The 25,529-nt window shown below is 33.3% G+C and overlaps 4 protein-coding genes across 5 annotated transcripts; 2 read left to right on the top strand and 2 right to left on the bottom strand.

Moving 5' to 3' along the window:
- Positions 1 to 7,839: 7,839 nt before the first annotated feature.
- LOC111412803 (probable carbohydrate esterase At4g34215) lies at positions 7,840 to 9,073 on the top strand. Its single transcript, XM_023043702.1, has 2 exons — positions 7,840 to 8,426; positions 8,771 to 9,073. The coding sequence occupies exons 1-2, from the start codon at positions 7,881 to 7,883 to the stop codon at positions 8,984 to 8,986; spliced, it is 762 nt and encodes a 253-aa protein (XP_022899470.1). The 5' UTR covers positions 7,840 to 7,880; the 3' UTR covers positions 8,987 to 9,073.
- Positions 9,074 to 11,183: 2,110 nt separating this feature from the next.
- LOC111411991 (D-3-phosphoglycerate dehydrogenase 3, chloroplastic-like) lies at positions 11,184 to 15,016 on the top strand. Its single transcript, XM_023042707.1, has 5 exons — positions 11,184 to 11,802; positions 12,980 to 13,356; positions 13,472 to 13,582; positions 13,667 to 13,762; positions 14,098 to 15,016. The coding sequence occupies exons 1-5, from the start codon at positions 11,262 to 11,264 to the stop codon at positions 14,767 to 14,769; spliced, it is 1,797 nt and encodes a 598-aa protein (XP_022898475.1). The 5' UTR covers positions 11,184 to 11,261; the 3' UTR covers positions 14,770 to 15,016.
- Positions 15,017 to 15,286: 270 nt separating this feature from the next.
- Positions 15,287 to 20,799, bottom strand: LOC111411992 (sodium/proton antiporter 2-like). The gene is made up of 10 exons (XM_023042708.1): positions 20,386 to 20,799; positions 19,457 to 19,630; positions 19,248 to 19,376; positions 18,624 to 18,800; positions 17,901 to 18,007; positions 17,167 to 17,287; positions 16,964 to 17,025; positions 16,555 to 16,857; positions 15,699 to 15,993; positions 15,287 to 15,616 (listed from the first exon to the last, which is right to left on the bottom strand). Exons 1-10 carry the CDS (start codon positions 20,653 to 20,655, stop codon positions 15,497 to 15,499), a joined length of 1,758 nt encoding a protein of 585 aa, XP_022898476.1. The 5' UTR covers positions 20,656 to 20,799; the 3' UTR covers positions 15,287 to 15,496.
- A 3,061-nt stretch (positions 20,800 to 23,860) lies between these two features.
- LOC111411993 (extensin-like) lies at positions 23,861 to 25,506 on the bottom strand. 2 transcript variants are annotated; one of them, XM_023042710.1, is made up of 4 exons: positions 24,980 to 25,506; positions 24,544 to 24,838; positions 24,158 to 24,237; positions 23,861 to 24,008 (listed from the first exon to the last, which is right to left on the bottom strand). In XM_023042710.1, the coding sequence occupies exons 1-3, from the start codon at positions 24,998 to 25,000 to the stop codon at positions 24,191 to 24,193; spliced, it is 363 nt and encodes a 120-aa protein (XP_022898478.1). In that variant the 5' UTR covers positions 25,001 to 25,506; the 3' UTR covers positions 23,861 to 24,008; positions 24,158 to 24,190. The 2 variants fall into 2 exon arrangements, with proteins under 2 accessions (XP_022898478.1, XP_022898477.1); XM_023042709.1 differs by having other exon boundaries at positions 23,861 to 24,237; positions 24,980 to 25,505.
- Between the last annotated feature and the right edge of the window lie 23 nt (positions 25,507 to 25,529).

A 25,529-nucleotide genomic window follows, 5' to 3' on the forward strand; every position in this document is an offset into this window, starting at 1 on the left:
TAAAATATTGTTGACCATTCCAAGAACCCGTAGGGAATGGTCCACAAATGTCCGTATGTATAAGTTATAAGACGCCTGAAGTCCTATTGGCTTGAAATCTTCTTTTATTGGTTTGTTTTCTCTTTATTTAGTTGACACACAGATCATAATCTGTGAAGTCATGAGGGTCGAGAATCCCCTCAAACACAAGTCTCTCAATTCTCCTTTTGGAGATGTGACATAATCTCTATGCTACAACGAGGCAGAATTCTCGTCGGTTAATTTTCACTTAACACCTCGAGTGCTTACATGCAATGATTCATTAAAAGAAATAATTGTATGAATTGAATAAAGATTATCGTAATCTAATAAAAAATCGGAACCAACCAATTTTGAGTCATGAAACAAACTAAATTTTCCATTTCCAAATGAACAAGAATAACCAAATTTGTGCAAAATAGAAATAGAAATCAAATTCCGTCTACAAAACGATATAATAAATGTCTCAACAAGATCCAAATAAAATTCAGTCTTTAACAATAATCTAAATTTCCCTATTACCTCTACTTCCACCTTCTTGTCGTCGCCAGCATAGATGTATCTTTCACCATGACTTGATTTTTAGCAACTCGGGTAACCTGCATAGATATACTGATGTGAGTTGTTGTACCAGAATCTATCCACCATGTATGTCTAGGTACCGAAATTAGATTAATCTCAGAACAAACCAAATGAAGAATAATATCTTTCTTTACACGCTATGCGTGGTAATTGGTGTAATTCTTCTTCTTATGACCTGCAAGTCTACAGAAGAAACAACAACCTTCAGTTGGTTCCTTATACTGTTTCTTTTGTGGTGTTGTACCCGCATCTTCCTTTTCTTGTTCCTTTTGTCCTTAGAGGTGGTAGCTAAATGAGCACTTTTTGTCTTCTCATGCTTCAATCTTTCCTCTTCCTGGACACAATGTGAGATGAGCTCATTAAGGGACAATGAGTCCTTTGAACAGTTGTAGCTCACCTTGAATTGACTGAAATGTGTCGGAAGGGATATCAAAACCAAGTACACTAACAAGTTTTCAGATAAATTTAACTTGAGTGCCTTTAGTTTTATAACAATGTGAGACATTTCCATAATATACTCCCGAATATTTCATTTCCCTTTATACCTCATAGAGACAAGATTTGCCAAAAGTGTACTTATTTCGACCTTTTCATTCTTGGCAAACCTCATCTCAAGATCTTCAAGGAAACCCTTAGCCGTAGTCACATTATCGGACATAGTGCCCCGGAATGCTTCTGGAATAGCATGCTTCATGACCATTAAGATTATGCGGTTCGATCGTTCCCATTTTTCCATCTCCCTCTTGTTATCAGGGGTACTCTTATCAGTAAGTGCAGCAAGTTGATCGACCCGCAAAGTAAGGTCTAGATCCATGACTTCGAGAACAACCATTGCGTTCTCTTGCCATGCCCAGAAGTTTGTGCCATTTAGCATTGAAATTGAATTGATGCTAGCAAAGATATTAGCAGCAGAACCTAAAACTGAATTGGAGAACGATTATTATGAATAACTCACATGAATTTTTTTAATATGCAAATAATAATATTCTCAAATAGTGGTAGGCCCATCACAAGATACATAGCACAATATCAATATCTAGTCTTTGGACAAAAATATTGATTTGTAGGCGGTACTCTTGGTGTAGTAATCAAACATTGACGATGAAACACTGTATCAATCAATAAACCTTTCTTTAGACTGATTTATTGATCGCACATTAAACCAAATAATCGTCGCACGTTTATCACCACAGGTGCACGTGTATTCGGTTAAATATTGACCTTCCTTTGGACCGACCAATATTCTCATAAATAACACATGCACAAACATTTTTTAATATTCTACGTTAGTCAATTTCCACAAGAGATGTTGCTTTGGCAACATTTTGCTTCAATTAATTAACTTTCGAATATTATATCTCTTAAAAGGGTCCTTAGTACCAAAATTTGAGAAAGAGAATCACTAATTTTGCATATTTTGTTTAGTTTTAAACTTTAGAGGCCTTACGATTAATATTTCAAAACTTTAAGGGGGCAAACATAATTAATTCCAAACTTTAGGGGTTGAAATTAATAAACTTGAAACTTCAAGGATCATAATTAATTAATTCAAAACTTTAAAGAATCAATTAGAACAAATTTAAAACTTTAGGGCAAAAAATTGACCAATTCAAAACTTTAGGGATCAAATTTTGAAATTTTGAAACTTTGGGAGTCAATTTGAATAATTATAAACTTTGGGGGCCAATTTGAATTAATAATTAAAGTTTGAGGGCTTTAATTATAAATTCGAAACTTTAATGGCCCGAATTAATTAATTTTTAAACATTAGGGACTGAATTATTAAATCCAAAACTTAAAGGCCCAAACTTGAATATACCTTAAATGTTAGGGACTGAAATCTTAATATGATAACCCTAACCCTAATTGCAAGCAGGGGCCTCAAGTTATTCAATTTACACATGAGGCCCCCGTCCCCAAATCAACCAAAATCTGAAAACTTAAAAAAATTTCTTTCTTCTTCCCTCTCCCGTGGCGCTGGCGTCGCACCAGTAGCAACCAGTCAGCAGTGCTGGCTGCTGCTACAGCATGCTACTACGTTTTGTAGCAGCCCGCTATGATGCTAGCGGTACACCCGTCGTCGACCAGATCTTGTTAATTTTTTTTTAAATCCCCAAAGAATCCGAATCCAAAACCAAAAAATCATAATCTAAATTATTCTCAATTATTAATTTGAATTATGAAAATAACGAAAATTATACCGCAAAAGTTTTCAAATTCAACAAAATATAAATCCAAAATTGTTAAATCTGAAAAACTTCAAAAAATGTTTTGCAAGAACCAAATAAATTATTTGATTCTCAATTATTCAACATGAAAAGGCTCTGATGCCACTTGTAGGATAATTTATTGATTTAAATAATTGGATCTTTCATGTTAAATCATCAAGAAATACATAAATATGGTGGAAGCATACCTGAATCAGATATGGTTAATGTAATAATGAATTTCGCGATTTTGTCTTTCAAATCTATACCTAGTTTCATTTTTCTCTCTGTGATGGGATATAGAAAAGAATGAATAATACGTACATGTGATTTAGGGACCATAATCATATTTATATAGCGACGCCCTTTGACCTAATTCGGCTCATCATAGAATTAGGACTTGGACACGATCTCTACACATATGTAAACCCATAATTTAATTGGATACATTAAAGCCTAAAAATCGAAGCCTTATTAGATCACTTAAATTGGGCTCAACCGAATTCGATAGCCTTTAATTTAACACACAATTATTCTCACATATAAGCCCATCGATGGATTAAAAACCCTTACATTCAGGACATTGAATCTTACCTAGTACAATAGGTTATTCCCTTTTCAAGTAACTTAACAGAAGTAACATAAGACATTGTTCTTTTTTCCTTTTGGAACCCTTGATCGAGAAGAGAACAATGCTATATATCATCACGGTCATGGGTGTTTAGTGTCCGGGAATAATGGAATCCACGCCCTACAATTGATGTTAATTGTTTTTTTTTTATATATATTTTTATATTTATTTTAACCAATTATAGGGTGTTGGGTCTACTGAGATCTATCTACTGAGATCTAAATTAATGCTAAGCACAGGTGGTTTACTATATTTATATTATTTTTTATTTTTTGATTCATAATTCAAATCGACCCTCATTCTTAAATTGAGTAATTCAAATTCCCTAATCATAATTATTGAACTAGGTAGTTCGGTTACTGTTCTTTTAGAACTAGATCAAACGGTTATTCAATGAAACTATTTCACAAAAAAAAAAAAAAAAAAAAATTCGATAGATCTTTATTGATTCTAGGAGGAAATGGTGGCATATAACTGCCTCACTTTGCCATTTTTTCAAAATGACCTTTGACCCAAAAAATCTCATTTTAAAAAAAAATGAAAACTAAAAATGTAAACAATACCCAAAAGGTTAAAAATAACTCCAAATAAAAAGAAGAGGAGAGGAGAAAGAAAGAGAAAACTAAGAGAAGAGAATCATCGACGCCACCTACGGACTGCTCAAACTGGACTCATTTCGACCATTTGCCGGAGGTTGCCATTTCTCAAAGATTAGATTTTTTTTTTATTTACTCACCATTGAGGTCTAACATATGTGGGAATTTAAATGTTTGAGTTTAATACATAAAAATTTGAATATGTCAAATTATGAGTTTAATACAAATTTTTATAGTTAAAATAAAAGAAAAAGTCAAGTTTGAGGTTGAATTGATTAAAAAAAGTGAAAAAATGGGATGGAACTCGTCGAAAATGAAGTTTTCATATGATTCAGACAATAACGACGTCACCGTCTAGATCCAAACGACCCAGACGACTGGGGCAACTAGATCCGAACGACCCAAATTGCCCGGACGGCCCAGTCGTTTGGACCCAGATAACCCAGTCGTCTGGATCCCGATATTTTGGGTCGTCTGGATCCAGATGAGGGTCAACAGTCTGGATTGGTCCGTTCCAACCATTTTTTTTAAAATATTGAATTTAATTATTTATAAATATTTCATGAATTATGTAAATTGTTTATTTAAATAAAATAATTAATTGTTTTTATTTCATTTTATTTAAAATATAAATAATTTAAATAATGAAATAATATAATAAACAATTGAGTATTCAATAAAACACTTAAAATAAATAAGAAATTAATATAAATAATTAAATGAAGTAAATAAATATGAAATAAACCATTAAAATAAGTAATTAAATAGAGTAATTTAATATTAAACAAACAATATAAATAACCAATTAAAATAATTAATGAAATATTTAAATAAAAAATTAAATTAAATATTAAATCAATATTTAATTTAATTGTTTAATTAAATTTTTAAGTAATTACATTAATTGTTTATGTATATTATTTGTTTAATATATAATTATTTATTTTATACTTTTTTTGTTTATTTAAATATTTCATGAATAGCGTTAATTATTTATGTATATTGTTTATTTAAGTAAATAATAAATAACTAATTGAAATAATAAACTAATTGAAATGATAAATAACTAATTGAAATAAATTCAACAAAGAAGTAAATTAAATACTAATTAAGCAATAAAAATAATTACTTAACATAAAGAACAAATAAATATAAAAAATAAAAAATGGTTTAAATAAGTAATTAAATATTAAATAAACAATTGAAATAAATAATTAGCATTTAAATATTAAATAAATAATTTAAATGAACAATAAATATAAATAATAAATAATAAATAATTTAAATAAGTAATTAAACAATTTCAATAAATAATTAACATTTAAGTATTAAATAAATAATTTACGTAAACCAGAAATATAAATAATAAAAATAATTAATTAAATATTAAATAAACAATTAAAATAAATAATTAACATTTAAAATAAACAATTAAACATTCAAGTAACATTTAAACTAAATATTAAATAAACAACTAAACAATTAAAATAAATAATTTAAATACACATTTAAATATTGAATAAATAATTTAAATACACATTTAAATATTGAATAAATAATTTAAATGAACAATTTAAATAAATAATTAACAACTAAATATTAGATAAACAATTTAATTAAGTAAAATAACAATGGCATAGTTAGGAGAAATATTCAAGGGAATGCGGCGATATGTTTGAGAAGTTGAAGTTGGGATGTGTTTATGCTGCAGAGAGCATATTGAGGTGTCATCACAAAAAGACGTCGATCGGCGTATTTTATTTGGTGGTTGTTGATGACATTGACACGTTCAACAACTATCCATGATGATAGAGCTAACAATTATCAGCTCTCATCGACAATCCTGAGGTACGTATATTCATTTGTGATTTTATGTTGTACATCATTTCGAAATCTCGATGCATGGTCATTAACTCGATGAAATATTAATATATCAGTTTGAAGTTTTCACTGAGTTGACACTCTTGAATGAGGACGAGGGTCAGAATCATATTCGAATAGATACAATCGACAGGCAATGGGGGTCTCAAATAGTGACAGAGAGGGTGGCGGAGATGGCGACAAGGAGGGTAGTGGTGAAGGGTGAGGATGTACGTAGATGTTTCATTAGAATTATTATGGATGTCAGTAGGGATGGGAGAGGTGTCAGTGGAGTAGACGAAATAATTGTATATATATTTTTTATTTATGAAATAATTGTATATATTGTAAAATTTATTTAAATAAAGTAATGAATATAAATGTAAGCTTTCTTTTATGTACATTGTGATCCGTAGTTGTGATAATTTAAAATGTAAACATTTTTTAAAAACGTTTGTAATACTTTAGTTTTTATGTAATTGTATAATAAATAACTAATTACCATTAATTGCATATTTAACACACTATAAATAAAGAAAATTGAGGAAGTCAGTAAAATATTATAAATAGAGAATACATACGATTTAAGTAGATATTACATATTCGTCATGTCAATTTTCATGTAATCAATAACATACTGTAAATAGAGAAAATTGAGAAAATCAATAACATACTATAAATAAAGAGTACATACGATTTAAACAGAGATTACATATCCGTTAGATGGATAGTAAGATACTATAATAGGAAACTTCCCACTTGACCTCATTTGGTAGAGGAAATATAATTTCGACATTCTTGAATAATGTTCAATGTCTTGAAAATGTGATCGTACCTAATGTTCGACTTCTATTTTTGTTAGATATTATCATGCACTGTGTGATTTATGTTCTAATTAAATATTAAATAAATAATATCTATAATCAATTAAAATAATTAATTAATGAGATATTTAAAGAATAAATAAAATTAAATATTAATTTTCTATTAGAATAAGTGATTAAATAAATAATTAAATAAAATAATGAAATATCAAATAAACAATATACATAACTAATTAAGACAATTAATTAAAGAAATATTTAAATAAGAAATTAAAATAAATATTAATTTTTTATTTTAATAAGTGATTATTTAAATAAAGTAACTAAATATTAACTAAACAATATATATAACCAATTAAGGTAATTAATAGAGAAATATTTAAACGAGAACCAAATTAGATATATATATTTTTATTTATTTGAGTAGGTGTTCAAAATAAATAATTAAATAAGGGCCAATTAAGATAATTAATTAATGAAATATTTAAAGAGAAACAAAATTAAATATTAATTTTTTTATTTTAATAAGTGTTTAAAATAAATAAATAAATAAATAATTAATTAAATGTACATAATCAATTAAGATAATTAATTAATGAAATATTTAAATGAGAAATCAAATTAATTATTGATTTTTTTATTTAAAAAAGTGATTAAATAAATAATATACATAATCGATTAAGATAATTAATTAATGAAAGATTTAAACAAGAAAGTAAATTAAATATTAATTTTTTTATTTGAGTAATTATTTAAAATAAATAATTAATTATAAAGTGAAAAGTGCTTGGTTTTTTCATTTGTAACTTAAGGATAATTTTGTCCTTTTAAATAAAATTCTATCTTTATACTTGTATAAACTATTTAAGGATATTTTGTCTTTTACTCAACGAAATGCCATTTTGATGATTGACAAAACATTTTGATTAGAGTGAAAAAATGGATACTTGACTTGTCCAAACTTAAAAGTACCCCGCAATTCTAGTTCAATTTTAAAGCTCATAATCAAATCAATTCTAAGTGAAAACGAACTAAATTGACTAATTGATTCAGGTGGTTCCTAAAAAATATACCCAACTAGCCTACGCCCACCTAACTCAACAGTAGTGTATATCCACGATTGAACCAAAATCAAGAATAAGTCCTCAAATCTATCAAATCCATGGGACTCTCGAATTCGACCCAGAAAAATGAAGCCCAACGCACAAAACAAATCTTCATCTTATCCGGCCAGAGCAACATGTCGGGGCGCGGCGGCGTCTTCAACCACCACTGGGACAGCGTTGTTCCTCTGGAATGCTCTCCTGATGCTTCTAAAATTTTCCGCCTAAATGCACACCTTGGCTGGGAGGTGGCGCATGAGCCCCTCCACCGCGACATTGACAACAAAAAAACATGTGGAGTGGGGCCCGGAATGTCATTTGCCAACGCTGTCAAGGAGCGAGTCGGGGTGGTCGGGCTGGTGCCATGCGCCGTAGGTGGGACCAGAATTAAGCAGTGGGCGCGTGGATCTCATCTTTACGAGAACATGATAAGGAGAGCCAGAGCGGCTGCGGCGCAAGGCACCGAAATCAAGGCGTTGTTGTGGTACCAGGGAGAAAGCGATACGACGACTCGAGACAATGCTGAGTCCTACAAGGAGAATATGGAGAAGTTTATTCACAATGTGCGTGCTGACTTGCATTTGCCATCTCTTCCAATTATTCAGGTAAGGAAGAAGTCACTTCTAAATTGAACTGTGTTACTAGTCCGTACTTTTGCTTAGTGCAAAAAAAAAAAAAAAAAAAAAAAAACCTTAATTTTTGTTTGAAAACTTATTTATAAATAAAGCTTCTTATTTGAAAAGCACTTTTAGAGGCCGTCACATTGAACCAGTAGCACTTTCATGAAATTTGCTAAATGAATATTCCTTTTAACTTCATAGAAGTCATACCAAATGGGCCTTATGTCTCGATTACGATCATATAACCCAGGCTACTAAACTAGTCGAGGCTGTCGAGCTATATCATGTATGATTCAACGATGTGAGATACAATTTGGTATTTTTTGTAGGTGGCAATAGCATCAGGAGAGGGGAAATTTATTGAGAAAATTAGACAAGTGCAAAAGGGAATTGACGTCCCAAATGTTGTATGCGTCGATGCAAAGGGATTGGAACTGAAGGAAGATAATCTTCATTTAACAACAAGAGCACAAGTAGAATTGGGACATATGTTGGCTGAAGCTTATCTCACCCACTTTGTATCCCCATCTGACTCAGTCATCTGATACTTTGTCAATTTAAATTTGTTGTAAAAGATCGATTATTCTTCCAGCTAAGCCATGTTTGACTCTCTTTGAACAAAAATTCTTTATTTCTCGTTCCCACGAATATTTTGCACTTGAATCAATTTTTTTTCCTTCTTGTTAATCAATCATTCTCCAAAAAATCATTATTAAAAATATCATTTTATCCTAATTTCTCTTTATAATGACCATCAAACATGGGCTAAGTCATACGTGTGTGATTTTGTTCGAGTTATCAAGTCTTTTGAATGAACAAATTGTATCTCATTTTGCAATGTTGAGTCTTGTTTTTGACTTCGGAGTTTGGATTGGTGGCATATTTATGTTTAAAAACAGCCTTTTGAGTCTTTGAAACTAAGGGTTATTTAGCTATATTTGATTTAGTTAAAAAATTAATAAAATTTTAAGTTAAATTTAGCAATTAATTTTAAGTACATCATCATGAGATCCACAACTTTTATCAATTTTTCAATCATATATTAAATCAACTTTTATTAGAATTTAATAAATAATTTGAAGGAAAGTTAGTAGAAATAAATATTAGAAAAATAATAAATACTTTTTAGGAATAGTAAAATTAAGTGAGAAGAATAAAGAGTTCCTTGGAGAGATACTTTCTAAATTAATAAATATGCTCTTTAAAAATAGAGTCTTTTGAAAATACTTTTATTATCTATTGTGTAAATAATCTTTTCACTAAATTTAATGATATTCATCGAAAAGGACTTCCTAGTTTCCTTTAAAGCTGAAAGTTGATGGTGAATTTTTCTAATAAAATTGTTTCCGGCTATTAACTTTTCATTTTTTATTTGGATATATCTAGAATTGTGCTATTCTTACAAGTACATCATACTTAACCTTAGGTTTACATAATTTCAAGTGGTGCCGAATTTTATTATTGGATAATTTAAAATATAATAATTCTAGTTGTACAGAATTTTTTTGACAAAAGTCTTATTGAAGTCTCATATGAGAGTGGATCCCGAATAAAATAAAATAATGCCAAAAAATAAGATGTGTGTGGTCCGTAAAATGTATGTATTTGTACATAGAGCGCCTCTGCTACCAAACTTTTTGTTCAGACAAAGTGACTTTTCCCTTCCAACAAATATCTACTTGACAAGTTGAGAGATTTTCGATCTTCACCAACTCCACAGGGTCCCATCCCATGGCTTTGGACTTAAGTGCGACAGCCTGGCTCCACTTTCTTTAATTATTTTCTATGAGTTTTACTATTTTTAACTAAAAAATCGATTTTATGTCCAGAAAAACGAATTTCACGAATCCAATTTGAAAAAAGAATTCAACACAATTAGTAATCTTGAGAATTTAAATGCTCTAAGCTTAAAAGATGGAGATTTTGAACACTTAATTTCTCATTATTTCATGTATCCTATTAAAAAAAATCATCATGTTTTATTTATTATTTGCACCAATTGAAAAAAAAAAAATGAAGAAGAAGGAGGAGGAGGTCCATGTCAACATGATACAGGCATCCACCAACCTATACTGCTTTTATATATATATATATATATATATAATTTGGAAAAAATTTGACTTTGATTAGAGTATTTTTAGAAAATAATAAGTTGGACTTAATTATGGAAGTTTTTTTTTATTCTAATGTTAATTAACTAACTTAAATTATTTTCTTAATATAACTAATCCATTTATATTCTATGTTTTTAGAACGATGCACGATGGGCACTCAATTTTAATAGTACTTACAAGAATTGATCGTTTAACTGTGGTACATCATTGTTTTGATTTTGTATGTATGTTTGAATGTGCTACTATTTTCCAACTTTATCATATTCAATTTGTGACGTCACTTTATAAATAAAATTTGGTTTTATAAAAATAAAATAATAGCACGTTTTGAATGATTGAAAGATTCGAGTTTGGATGCTTCTTTGCATCGTACATCGTTTGAGATTTAAATATATATTTATTAATAAGTAATTAATTAAAAATCGAGATATCCCTTGTAACAAAAAATAAAAGAAAATAATAAATAATAAGAATTCATTCTTTTTTGTTTTAATTAAAATTATATTTTTAATGAATATTAATAAAAATTAATGAAATATATAACTTAAAGACTGTACAAACAGCATTGCCCAATTTCTTTCAGTACCTAAATTATTGATTTCCCACTTATCCACTAGCTCCAGGGGCCCCCTGCATATAAATTCGAATATTCACTCCGTCGCGCACTTCACTCTCGTCCGCCGCAATTTCCATACATCAACTGCATATGGCGATTGCAGCTTCATCAACGAGCCTTAAACCATCGCCTTCATCAGCCACCGCATCATGGATGCGCCACCACTCCCTCTCTACCACTTTCGGTGTCACTGCTCTCTTTTTCCGCCGCAGCGAGCCACGTTGCCGCCGCTTCGTGGTCCTCTCCATGGACGCCAAGCCGACAATCCTGGTGGCCGAAAAGCTCGGAGAAGCCGGAGTGAAGCTTCTCAAGGATTTCGCTAACGTGGATTGCTCTTATAATCTCAGTCCTGAGGAGCTCTGCACCAAGATCTCGCTGTGTGACGCGCTGATTGTGAGGAGTGGGACTAAGGTCAATCGTGAGGTGTTTGAGTCGTCAGGCGGTAGGCTTAAGGTTGTTGGAAGAGCTGGTGTTGGAATCGATAACGTGGATCTGGCTGCTGCGACTGAGCATGGGTGTCTTGTGGTGAATGCTCCCACCGCTAACACAGTCGCAGCGGCTGAGCATGGAATTGCGCTCCTCACTGCCATGGCGAGGAACATTGCTCAAGCTGATGCCTCTGTCAAAGCTGGTAATTCATTCATAATTGCATCAACACGTACCTGTATATGATAAGTTTTTTGATTTCTGCATTGTTATTTTCGAAATTAGTTTTTTAATTTTTAAAAATTATTTGTAATATTTCTTCTAACTGTTAATTTTTTGTTGGTGAATTTAATTAAATAAAGCTTCAGATCCGGAATATGCAAAATGTTATTTGGTCTTAAGACGGTAGAATGGCGTTAGATCTGATTGTTCCGATCTTTTGAATTTGCTGCCATTAGAATATAAAGATATCTGATGCCTTTTTTTGCTTAATTTTATTTAGACAAAAAGTAACTTTAATTGACTGTGAAATAAATTTTTAGATTCAATTAATATACTCTGCAGAAGTAAGATATTCTAAAAGTGGAAACCTGTCCATGTGAAAGTTGAGCTTCTGATTTTGTCAATCTTTTGAGTCTCAATGTCCTTGTGCTCTAGAAGATTCTCCAGTCTACTATTTATGACGCTATTGAAGACTTTTTGCTTTCTAAAGTGGAAGTCACGAACTTGTAATTTTATTTTATTTTTCTTTGGTTGGAAGTCTCAAGTTTTATGTCAACACTGCGATAACTCATATAAGACTTGCTGCTTCGCTAGACATTAGTAGTTCACTGTTATCACAGTGTGTGTCTTTCAACATTTCCAGCGCCAACAGTTTGTTTCCCTTCGACCAGAGTTCTTCCATAGACCCTATTTGTAACACAAATATCACTAAAACTGAACATTCAGATCCTGTTTCTCTCAAAATCAAATGTTTAGTAATTTCTGTTTTCCCAAATTTCATAATTCATATAGGCCATTTCTCCCCTTCATCCATTAGCTTCTCCTGTCTTTCAGTACTCTGAGAAAATTTTAACTAAAGGAATTGTTTACGTTGTTCTTATTTTTATATCTTGTTGTGTGACTGAGAATTATGGAATTACAAAGTATTTTTTTTTTTTTTTTAATTTCTAAAGTTGATAAAATAAGCAACAGGTTTTCATTGTATGAAGCTAATATGTTCTGTTATATTTTGGATAATCCATGGATCTCAACTTTTGAGTGAAGCTGTTATTTAATTCCAAGACCGTTCTTTTCAGATGTTTATAGTTTACTGTTGCCTTTTGCACCTATAGCTTTAAACTGATCTAATTAACTCGAGTTATTATAATGTAATCAATCAGGTAAATGGGAGAGGAGCAAATACGTTGGTGTTTCACTTGTTGGCAAAATACTTGCAGTTATGGGTTTTGGCAAGGTTGGAACTGAAGTTGCTAGGCGTGCCAAGGGGCTTGGCATGCATGTTATTGCACATGATCCATATGCCCCAGCTGACCGTGCTCGTGCAATAGGAGTTGAGCTTGTGAGCTTCGATGAAGCTATATCATCTGCAGACTTTATCTCGCTTCACATGCCACTTACACCATCTACATCTAAAATACTCAATGAAGAAAATTTTGCAAAGATGAAAAAAGGAGTGAGAATTGTCAATGTTGCACGTGGTGGAGTGATTGATGAGGAAGCTTTGGTAAAAGCACTTGATTCAGGCATTGTAGCCCAGGTACTTGCTAAAAAATTCTGGAAGAACAAATGATTGATTATTTGAGACATATGGTGAAACTGTAAGAATCTATCAATATATTTATTCATTATTACTTAGAAAATCTTCTTTGCAGGCAGCACTTGATGTTTTCACAGTGGAGCCACCACCAAAGGACAACAAATTGGTGCAGCATGTTAATGTAACTGCAACTCCTCATCTTGGAGCCAGTACCATGGAAGCTCAGGTTTACACAACACTGCACTAATTTTTCTGTATCTTTTCTACTTCTTATACCATATCACTAAATAATATTCAAACTCGTAAACAGGAAGGAGTGGCCATTGAAATAGCTGAAGCTGTTGTTGGAGCCTTGAAGGGCGAGCTTGCTGCTACAGCCGTCAATGCACCAATGGTTCCGTCGGAGGTATTTCTGTTAGTCGATTGCACATATTTTTGCATCAAAATTTTCGTTTCTTATGTCAGTCTTTATGAATAACCTTTTTCAATTTCTCTTTGATTTTAATAAGTGAGTACAGTATATGCGGAAAATGACACTGAAGAAAACTGCGCATGTAAAATATTATTTTCACCTTTGTCCACTAGTTTATATGGATTTGTTTAAACAGTGTGTTGAACTTGATATTGCAGTTCTGTTTTTTATTTTTTTTCTATATTCATTTATTTTCTGGGAGGAAACATATGTCAAAAATTAATCAGTGAAGCTGTAGGTATCTCGTTTTACAATCCTTTTGATTGCAGGTTCTGACTGAGCTGAAACCATTTGTTTCACTTGCTGAAAAACTTGGTAGACTTGCTGTCCAATTAGTTGCAGGTGGGAGCGGTGTGAAATCAGTTAAAGTTACATATGCTTCTGCTAGAGGTCCCGATGACCTTGACACAAGGTTGCTTCGTGCCATGATTACCAAGGGTCTGATTGAGCCTATTTCCAGTGTTTTTGTAAACTTAGTGAATGCGGATTTCACTGCTAAACAAAGAGGACTTCGTATAACTGAAGAACGGGTCATCCTGGACGGTTCACCTGAAAGTCCACTTGAGTTCATCCAAGTTCAAATTGCCAACGTGGAATCAAAATTCGCCAGTGCCATATCTGATTCTGGAGAGATCAAAGTTGAGGGTCGGGTTAAAGATGGAATTCCACATTTGACAAGAGTCGGGTCTTTTGAAGTGGACGTGAGCTTAGAAGGCAGTATCATCCTCTGCAGGCAGGTTGATCAGCCAGGAATGATCGGAAAGGTGGGTAGCATTTTGGGTGAGGAAAATGTGAACGTGAGCTTTATGAGTGTTGGAAGGATTGCCCCGAGGAAGCAAGCCATAATGGCAATTGGAGTTGACGAGGAACCAAGCAAGCAGTCACTGAAGAGGATAGGAGAAATCTCAGCTGTCGAAGAGTTCGTTTACCTTAACTTGTAATATATGTTTGATACATAGTACTGTATATAACTTGACAAAGTAACGAGCCAGATTTTTACTTCTTTTTTTTTTTCCCCCTTTGTACTACCATGTCAAGTGTTGTCTCATCTTTCTTACCAAACATGCCTATAGTGTAATATCCATTGCACTGGATTGTTATGCTGTGCTCAATTTTTGATTTGTGTTATTGTAGCTTTAGCCAAGGGAAAGAAATAATCCGGCTGTGCCATCGGATTTACGTACTTCATTGATTGAATGTTGATACTGTAAACGAATTTTGCTACTAAAGAGTGTGTTAGCTAGCTTCCCTTCGACAAAATTGTTCCTCTCTCCTTCCCATACGAGAAAATCCTTTGGAATTTCTGAACTGTTATTGAATTTTCTTTGTACTGTAATTCCTTCCTATAGATCTGCATGAGCACTACCTTCAGTAGTACAAGTGCTCGTCAGTGCTTAATTGGGAAGATTTTGTTACTTCAATTATGTTTGTATAAATTCTCCTTGTTTCTTCAGACAGTTCATTTATAAGATAGTCTATTTAAGTCACAAATAATTCTCAGTATTCTTCTTGTTCTTGCTCGGACTTGAAAAAATTTTATTGACTTGTGAACAAAATTACGTATACCCTGGGGAAGGTTGTCCATAAATCACATTTCCAGCTCTCAGTTTGACAACAATATGCCGGAGGATTTTAACCAAATAAGCATCCAATTCCAACCGTGATGATTTACGAACCAGAAATAAATGGAACGTGAGCTAGAGTTGTTGGGAGGGAAATATTGAGTTTGTGAACCGCAATGTATGAAGCAACCCCAGCTACGTAACCAGCAAGAGCAAAACCACTTACCTGAAATAGAGGGAATAACACAATTCGCTAAAAGCAAGAAGATAGATTTTGGTACAAGCAGATGATGCACAGAAGCATGTACCTTCCGGAAGTACCAAAAGAAGTCAACCTTTTCCATTCCCATAAATGCAACTCCAGCAGCAGAGCCGATAACCAACATGGATCCACCTGTACCAGCACAATATGCTACCAACTGCCAGAACTCGGAATCTTGAGGAAATGAAGAGAGATCATACATTCCCATTGTTGCTGCAACCAGTGGGACATTGTCTATAATAGCCGACACGACTCCTATGGAACTAGCAATCAGTTCGATGTTGGGAATATGGGCATCAAGATAATTGGCTAATTCCCTCAGGATACCTGCTGCCTCCAGGCTACCAGGAAAATTTTTAACTTGTCATTTTAAGAAACTTGTGTAGTAAAAATTATTAAAGGCAGCTTTAGCATATCACTGTATTTCAGAAACAGGAGATGGATCCTACGCCCAGGAAGGAATATGAAATGCAAACAATGCCATGTCTAAGAGTCAACAATGTAGTTTAGAAAATTAGAGCATCCAAAGCTAATGAGCTTAAAAGGTTTAGTTAAAAATAAGTAAGCTTTAAAATAAACAATTTTTTATTGGTTAAAGTTGGCACTAAGTTTCTTACTTACATCCAAAATAAGTAACTCTTTTTTTTTTTTTTTTTTTTTTTTTTTTTACCTTAATCCAGAAAAAAGAAGCAGTAGACTTGATATGCAGGTAATTACAAAACAGCGCCAATTTTGATTCCATAAAGTGCTTTGGCAGCACTAAAGAGTTCTCCCCCACACGAGCCAACACCCACCCAAAAGAAAAACTATTAAAAGGTCCCATACTCGCCATTCCATCAGAACACAGATATTCATTCAGGACAAATTGAACAGTACACCAATATAAAAGTACTTGTGAGTACCTGCTGACAGAGAGAAGGATTCCGAGAAAGAAAAGAGCTCCTTGAGTATCAATGCGTGATAAAGCCTGTGGTACTTTCAATCGCTGTCTTTCGGGTTCACCATAGTGAATGGCATCTGTCAGGATCCACAAAAATCCCAGCCCAAGCAGAATACCCATGTAAGGAGGTAAGCCAGTTAAAGCCTTGAAAATAGGGACAAATAACAAAGCCCCAATTCCGGCAGCAAAAACAAGCTTGCCTCGAGGAGCCATTTGTTCAGGTGCCAAAACATTTTCAGAATTTTGTCCTTTCCCATTTACTTCACTGAATCAAGAAATATGTAGTTTGATGTATTGTATACAATAGTAAGAAACCAAATATCCTTCTGCATAAAAAATATCACAACTGAGCTTTCTGAATCCAATAGTACCTCGTAAGGGACATTAAAGCCAAAGGGACAGCAAGTGAAACAGCTGATGGAATAAGTAAATCCTGTATAGAACAATAAAGGTCAAGCAAAAAGTATATTATTGATGCTGCGCAACTTGCTGTCATCCAGTCAACACGTTCACAGTCAATAAATATAAAGCTTGTTTACAATATTTTATCAGTTAGATGTAAAAATCGAAATACCTTCATTGTCTGCAATGTGGATATTTGACCATGTATCCAAAGCATGGTAGTTGTAACATCACCAATAGGACTCCACGCTCCACCAGCATTTGCTGCTATGACCACAACCCCTCCCAGAAGCCTGCAAACCACATTCTTAATTCATTAAATAATCTTTAAACAAGATATTTTCATTTCCTGTGTTACATACTGAAACAAAATACATGCTTGCACTCATCCAAGGTCATAAAAACATTTCCATAAACTGAGTTCCCAAACTCCTGTTCCACTATCGCAAAAAACCTTCCTTGTCAGACTACTAAGATATACATAAATTTTGATACCAGAAATTGGTGTTTGCGTGTTACGCACTAATCCAAAATACAAGAGCAATAACAAATAGAAAATCAATTAAAGAACGAGCAAAGCACATAAAAATTTGTAGTGGTTGGTGTTCAATGTGAAAGCTACAAAAAAGGGGCACCAGAAAAATCCCGTATACATGTGACACTTCATAGAGATTCCATAAACCTCTCACCATTTCTCAGGTTTTCCGATAGAATTTTGCTTCAAGAGATTAGAACCTAATTTGCTCCTTGCTTTAAAGTTTTTAATTAATGAAAGAAAGTTGTTCGTTTACCTGTCTCCTTTACAGACTCAAGGAATTGAAAAATACATAATGGACATAGAACATGAAACATTTAAGCGTTCCCAATTCATGTGAGAATTAAAAAAGGTGGCTAGGGGCCACTTACTTGCGGTATTCAGAAGGTGATACCAATTTTCTCAATAAGGAGACCATCACAATGGTAGAAGTCAGGTTGTCGAGGACCGAACTGAGAAAAAATGTCACAAAACCTACCTGTAGTTATTAGCATTAGTCAATCACACACCAGAATGTAGATTTCATATAAGTACGTCTAGATTGCTTAATGACTATCAACCTCCACATATAAATAAACTTAAGTTTATTTTCCCTTTAGATCTTTCACAATTATTTATAAAAAGCCACTCACTTTTTAATTGCAAAGCTTTTAATAAAATTTGAGTTTTGGCCATCATTTGCCCATGATAGTGGCAAAGGATCTAGTTGTAAGTTTTAACTATAGTTATTATATTATTCAATACATACAAGGCATATCTTTCCAGGCTTCTGAAATGGAAAAGGAACATATTATCTCCAACCATTTTTCCCAGAACAAGAATCAAAGTTACAAAGATGTCCATGTTAAATGGAATTTCAGATCTCATGTAGCACTAAGTTGTTAGATGTCTTTTTTCTCCTTTTCCATTGGGATCTAGGATGACTTTATTTGATTTAGAGGCTGAGTATCTAGACAAAATGAAAAATAAGCTCTGTGGCATATTTATGTACTTACTGTAATTTAGAACTTGATAAAAAAACTAAAAAATTTTTGGACAAGCATAAACAATCAACTAAAGTTGTAAATACATTTTCTACCAAAAGGAACACTAACCACCCAAAGCAAAGTTCTTGGCTTGTGAGTAGTGATGTTGTCCGTGACCAACTTGAATCCCTGATGAGCATCGACTATCTCCACAATGGTCATTGCACCAAGCAGGAAAAAAACTATTTCACTTACTTCAGCAGATGCATGCGACAACTCTGAAACAGCTATCTCAGTTGAAGGGGCCTAAACATGGACATTGGACAGCCTAGAAATCATTATGCACAAGTTTTATTGAATTTATACTTTAATCCATGTTTAGTACATAACAGTGAACAATATAATGAACAAGTTTTTAGCTTCTTTTTAATACTACCTAGTGTTATCCAATCCTCCCCACAAAAACACACACATCAAAAATGATTTAACAGTTTTGGAAAACACCCCCTCTGAATTTTCGCACAAATACCCAACTTTGTTTTTGTATTTTCTTTGTTCATTTTTTTTAATTTTTAATTTTTAATTTTTTTTGGGCGGTGGGTGGGAAAAAAACCTTTTGAGAAATAAGTAATACCTCAAAGATAATTTCCAGGTGACATTAAAAGCTAGTTCTTACAGAATCGAAAAGCAAGATAATTTAGGAATATTCAACATGAATTCACAATTTTATCTATAAAACAGTAGAAGTCTTACCCCAATGCTCCGTATAACCCACAAACTAACAGCCATTAGTAGTCCTACTCCACTTTTATTGAATGCCAGAGACTCTTCAAATATTATGCCAGCATATCCTATTCCAAATAACAATGCCATGGCAGCATCCTGAATCATTATTCTTAAAAGGTTGTCAATCATAAGCATACTAGAAAATATGGAAAACAAATGAGAAACAAGCAAGGCACCTGATTTGCTGCCACCCAAGAATGACTTATCGCTAATGCGCCTGTTCCAGCAGCTGCAAAAATTGCAAGAGCTTTCTGCAAATCTGTCTTGGGTTGGTTATTGAATTTAAAATCTTCTGACCTCGCATCATCGACAGAACATAAGGGATCACATGTTCCGGACAGACTCAAATCCTGATATTACGAACCAAAAATAGTTTAAGTAGATTTATCATTTGAAAAGTAAAGAGGAAAATGCTTGAAAATGGGGACTCTTTAAGCATAGATCATGAGATAGTAACATCTGTTTATGAACTTATAAATGCTATCTATAAATCATATCCTTGCTCAACCTCAAGGACAAGCAAACTGGAAAAACAGCTACTTTTATGATACCATATTAAGCTATTGAACTCAAAATCAACCTCTTAGAGCGAGACATTATATTGTGTTTATGTAGCAATTGGACAGAACCGCTCAACTATGGCACAATCAAATCGAGGGTCCAGAGGAGAATTGGCTTGTGAACTAATACAAAAATTCCCATAAATCAACTTTGTGGTACCTTCATATATCAAAATTTATGAATCAAACCAAGTACAAGATAGGTTCCCAAATAATTTTTATAAAACACTCCGCTGTGCTCTTTCATTATGTAAGCAAATAGTGAACAAAAATTATCATTACGGATATCAACCGAAGCACGTGAATTCTGCAGATAAACAACTACATGATCAGCAAGGCATTTCAATAATAAAATTAATGTAGTTTTAATTTGAATTTTTGAGATATCTTGGTTTGCAGAAAAACCACTTAAGGTTAACAGATGTGAAGAAAGAAACTAACTTCAATTTTTTCCTACAGGGTCACACGACATACAAACGAACTGAACTATCTCAAAGTGTGATGTCTTCATAAGAATAAATCAATTGGGAAATGAACATTATTACCTGATTTTGCTTATCTGAGTTGGTTTCGTGTTGAGTCGACGAAGTAGAAGAAGAGCCATCTCGGGCCTTGTCTTCAGCCCGAGCAAGAAGCCTATTCCTGTCCAATAAAATTCCTGGACAATCTCTTATCCTCGAGGAACCCAAACAAGGTGGCTGAGACCAAAGGGTAGTAGGAGGCTGTGGTGAGAAACGAAGTGGGTGTTTCTTGAATTGATGAAAACGTGAATATGGGAGGTGGGTTGTAACTGTATGTGGGGAAACTGTAGACATTGGATGCAGATACTTGTTAGTTGGAACTTGAAGAAGATAGTGAAACTGAGACTGCGTGCAGTATGCGAGGGGAGGGGATTTCAAAGGGGCTCTGTGTGTGTGTGTGTGTGTGTGTGTGTGTGTGTGTGTGTGTGATAGAGAGAGAGAGCGCTCGGCATATCCGAGGTTCTCTGTTTTGCTAAAAGAGTGCTCAAAGGTTAAAAAACATTGGATGCTTGTTTGTGCATGCATTATGATTGGAATGTATGATTAAAAATTAAAGAAAAATTTTTAATTTATGTGTAATATTATTTTAATTAAGAACATGTAATTGAAAATAAGTACGGTAGAAAAAATAATATGGTAATTAAGAATTTCTGCTAGATTATTTGCTCCCTCAATTTTTTCTTTTACAAACTTCAAGAGCCTCTTGTCTCAGTCACGAAGTTCTCTGTTTTGCTAAAAGAGTGCTCAAAGGTTAAAAAACATTGGATGCTTGTTTGTGCATGCATTATGATTGAAATGTATGATTAAAAATTAAAGAAAAATTTTTAATTTATGTGTAATATTATTTTAATTAAGAACGTGTGATTGAAAATAAGTACGGTAGAAAAAATAATATGGTAATTAAGAATTTCTGCTAGATTATTTGCTCCCTCAATTTTTTCTTTTACAAACTTCAAGAGCCTCTTGTCTCAGTCACACAAAAGACACACTGACTTTGTATTTAGAATAATGTTATTTGAACATAATTATTTAAAGATTAGCGTACAGAAAAAGAGAAAAAGAACTTCAAAGACTAAGAAAAAAATGGTTTATAAGGTTAAATGGAATAATATTAGTGGAAATTACATAAAATCAAGTACTTAAACTTTCAAATTCAACATTCAGGGTGAAATTTATTTATGCACAAATCAGGTATTAATAAATATAACGACCAATTTCAAACCCATTTCCCGCCTCTCTCTAAACATCCACAATGACAGCAGCCATCTTCTCTCCGGCATTTGTTTTGTGCAATGCAGCGGCGCCTACCAGACCTAATATGAGCGGCGCTTCCAGATCGTCATGACAATTTGAGCCCCGTAGCCAGGGTGATGCCAATTTTGGGCGGCGCTGCTCGTGGCGTGAGCTCCAGTGCTGTAATGATGGTGATTTTTCTAGTGTCCGTAGCTACTGCTTTAGGAATTTTTTAGGTATGGATGCCACGATGAAGTTACTTGTACTCGACCGCTGCAGATGATGGCACTATAATAGTTTCAGATCTTGTTGCTACAACGGTGATGACAATGCAACAGCGGCCACTGCAATCATAGCTTCAGATTGCGGTACCTATAAGGTCAATGTTTGGGTTTTTTCGCTGCAGCGCTCATTGTGAGAGGTGTGGTGTAGTTTGGCGAGTTCGATTTGGTGGTATTGTATGGTGTGGTGTAGTGTGGTGATGTGGCTGAGTGAGTTGGTGGCTGTGGTGCTGTATAGGGGATGGTGTGGTAGTCGACGGTGATGCACTACGGCGATGATGGAGACGAATGGGGTGTCTGTAACAAAAAATTAGGCTCTATGACCATCTATTTAGGCATATGTGATCAAATATTAGATGTCTGTGACTAAAAAATAATTTGTGACCAATAAACTGTGATCTATGTGATCGATCACCAAAATGTAACATGTAATTTAAAAGATCTGTGACCTTAAAATAATATGTGACATACAAAATTTTTGATTTGTGACCGCGAAATAATTCGTGATCAATTAATTTGACAATATGTGATCAATAAATAAAACTGTGATCTATAATTATAAATCTGTGATCATTAATTATATAACTGTGAGTTTATTATCTTTATTTAATAAATATTTTTAATTAATTAAATGCATACCTGATTTTTGAATTTTCAAACTATTTACTTGATTTTTGAATTGAGGAAAACATAACACCTTATATGTGATTTTTTCCCATAATATTATACAAACAAATGACAGCCCAAAACAAGTAAATAATTGTATAATAAGGAAAATTTATAGATAGAGTTATGAAGGTGGTACTCACTCGCCATTTGAGTCAATTTTCACTTTCAAAAAATAGAACACAAAAGACTTTTGGAAAAACAGTGAAGTATCGGTGTAGTGGCTACAATTTATGCCTAATATAGTAAAAGAATTCAAAAGCAACAATCAAATTTGAATAACAGAACTTAGCAGCGAATAATTAAGTCCTTATTGGGTTGCGGACATCCTACTGCTTTTATTTGCAATGCTATATTTTCAAGAAAATATTTAATACAAGAAATTCAACAAATGGCTTGTACTATTTTTCCTATGTTACAAAATAAATAATGTCATTAGTGGGTTTCAATTTTTTTAGGCCCCAAATTGTCTTGAGGCCTAAGGCCACTGGCTGGGTAGCCTTGGGCCAAGACTGGGTCCGTAATGAACTTTTAGGTCACGTTTGATATACATACTATTACTAAGAAAAAGCTTTCTTGAATTTTCAATTTCAATCGTTCTTTTCTATTTCGATTACTTAAAATTTCTTATTTTCAATTTATCTGTCATGTCCAATTCCTTGACGTACTATATATGCAATTATCTCCTGTCATGAATTGTAAGATTGGACATTGTTTATGACCTGTGCAACCATAAGAGGGAGAAGTAGTAACTTGTTGGGGTTGTCCTTCAAAATTAGGACATTTGTGTTTAAGTTACTTATTTTTTTAGATGTCATTTTAAAAGCTGCCAAGGAAGTTACATGAGTTCCACCAAAAAAATGAATAAATAAATATATAATATAATAATAATTATTATTATTATAAATAAATAAGCCTCATGTACAGCCTATTGGCTTAATTTGACAGAATCCACTGTTTGTCTTCTTTTTTTTTTTTTTCATTCATCTTCTAATGAAAACCGGCTAAGTATTATATGTGAAACTTTTCTATACTTGTAACATGATTCTGATAAAATAAATAAATAAATAAACATGTTGAAATTTATGACATCTAATTGATGTGGAGTGCTATTGTTCTCCTAGAACTGTTATTCATTCTCCCCTTCCAAGCAATCCCCAAACTACTAGTACATCATTTTGTGATTGAATTCAATTTTTAAATTCGGTAAGTTGAAGCCTATTAGTAACAACTTTCGCTTGCTTGCTTCCTTTATTTATTTATTTTTTTCCCAGTTTAGATTAAAATGTTCAGCTTTGAATTATGCCATTACAAGTCAATTGATCACACCCAAATAACTATATAATACATTTTCCAAGTAACAATTACACGAAATGAAATGTGCCTGCTTCTCTTTAGGTTTGGTGAGAAGATCCTCAAGTTGTTGTATCATAATAAGAACTGAGCCACATAACGTAAAATATTGCCCTGCGAACATCGGTAAGTGCATTTTCCATTTAATGAAAACACGGCGAAAGTTTTACAGCAAAGTGGACTAAGAATTCTGTAGAACTATTGAATGTTCAATTAGTTACTCCTTATCCCACTCTAACGCCATCTAAGGCTCTGATTAATACCTTTCATTGTTCAAAGCATCCAGCAAGCCCATCTTAGTATGGTGGTGGAGGATATGACGGAGGAGGAGGAGGATACAAACCTGATTAAAAGCAATGCACAGAATTAGTTTTAATGGCAGAATAGATTTGGAAAAGGTAAAATAAGAACTTGAAAGTTTCATTTGATTCATTTCAAAATTTCCCAGTTAAACATAGGTTCTTTTCTCCATTGGACTAACAGAGTTGGTATGCTCATTGTTGAACTTCTTGAAGGCACAAAACATGGTGAAGGTAATCGATCATCATCACAGGAATTAGACTAAAAATTATGATACACTAGTAAATCAAGCTTCCACGAAAAGAGGCAAATGAAAGGCTTCAAAAAAGAAAATCTCGATAAAACTAACCTGGAGGATAATAGTGTGGGTTCTGTGCTGGCGGAGGATAGGTTGGTGGAGGATATGTTGAAGGTGGCGCATAGGGAGATGGATTAGCAGCTTGCTGTGGAGGATAGTATGCAGGTGGTGGGTACAACGCCGAATTGGGAGGAGGGTATGAAGAATGAGGAGCTGGTGCGTGGTAATCTGCTCTTGAGTGGCCACAAGAAGATCCATATGGAGGAGGTGCAGAAAAATGAGGGATTTGAGGTACGGGTGCAGCTAAAACAGGTGGAGCTGATGGACCATAGCTAATCGCTGGCTTCTGAAAACCAAAAGAATGAAACAATTGTGAAGGACTGAGATAAGGATCTTGACTGCAGTATATGCTGCAAAACATCTCTCATCATCTGAACTGTGAAACAGCTTTTTCAGAAATCAAGATGAAAGAAGAATTATAACTTACATTGGCATTAGCATAGTGCATTATTAGTTGAACTTCCCCTGCATGCCTATAAAGGAAAGAAATACATTAGCAATAGAAAGATATTCTTCTTTGGAAAATCAATTAGTTGTCAGATTAACTTTGTAGTTGTAGTAGTAACATGTTAGAAGGCTGTTATAAGACATCAAAGGCCCATAAGTTTTAGCAGAAAGATACCATATAAAAGAGGTAAATGTGCCCATAATAATCCTTAAATTACACACACAGACAAGGTTATTACTTTCACTTCATCACATGCAGAGATTTGTAAAGCAGAATTACGAGGAAGAGTTCAAGTCAGACAAAGGTGCTCTCATAGCAGGAAATGATTACTTTCTAAGAAGTCTCTAGCAAATATAAACGTATTCTTTCAACAAAATATCCATGTAATGAAGGGCGGGGTTTTGGGATACAACAATTGAAGCGGCGTAACCTCAATACAGCAAGCGCTGCATCAGTGAAGGAACTGCTGCCTGTGAAGTTCTGGTGTTGTCTGCTCAAATATGACTGGAATTGAGCAAGAAATGCCAGC

The sequence above is a fragment of the Olea europaea genome, chromosome 16 (assembly GCF_002742605.1).
Source record: "Olea europaea var. sylvestris chromosome 16, O_europaea_v1, whole genome shotgun sequence".
Classification (NCBI taxonomy): Eukaryota; Viridiplantae; Streptophyta; class Magnoliopsida; order Lamiales; family Oleaceae; genus Olea; species Olea europaea.

Coding starts and splice junctions, on each gene's coding strand:
- LOC111412803 (XM_023043702.1), top strand. CDS start 7,881: ATGGGACTCTCGAATTCGACCCAGAAAAATGAAGCCCAACGCACAAAA. Junction 8,427..8,770: donor CATCTCTTCCAATTATTCAG/GTAAGGAAGAAG, acceptor TATTTTTTGTAG/GTGGCAATAGCATCAGGAGA.
- LOC111411991 (XM_023042707.1), top strand. CDS start 11,262: ATGGCGATTGCAGCTTCATCAACGAGCCTTAAACCATCGCCTTCATCA. Junction 13,357..13,471: donor ATTCAGGCATTGTAGCCCAG/GTACTTGCTAAA, acceptor TCTTCTTTGCAG/GCAGCACTTGATGTTTTCAC. Junction 13,763..14,097: donor CACCAATGGTTCCGTCGGAG/GTATTTCTGTTA, acceptor TTTTGATTGCAG/GTTCTGACTGAGCTGAAACC.
- LOC111411992 (XM_023042708.1), bottom strand. CDS start 20,655: ATGTCTACAGTTTCCCCACATACAGTTACAACCCACCTCCCATATTCA. Junction 19,631..20,385: donor ACTCAGATAAGCAAAATCAG/GTAATAATGTTC, acceptor TCGTAATATCAG/GATTTGAGTCTGTCCGGAAC. Junction 18,801..19,247: donor GGGTTATACGGAGCATTGGG/GTAAGACTTCTA, acceptor GTCCATGTTTAG/GCCCCTTCAACTGAGATAGC.
- LOC111411993 (XM_023042710.1), bottom strand. CDS start 25,000: ATGCACTATGCTAATGCCAAT. Junction 24,839..24,979: donor TGCACTATGCTAATGCCAAT/GTAAGTTATAAT, acceptor TTTGGTTTTCAG/AAGCCAGCGATTAGCTATGG. Junction 24,238..24,543: donor CCCACACTATTATCCTCCAG/GTTAGTTTTATC, acceptor GCTTTTAATCAG/GTTTGTATCCTCCTCCTCCT.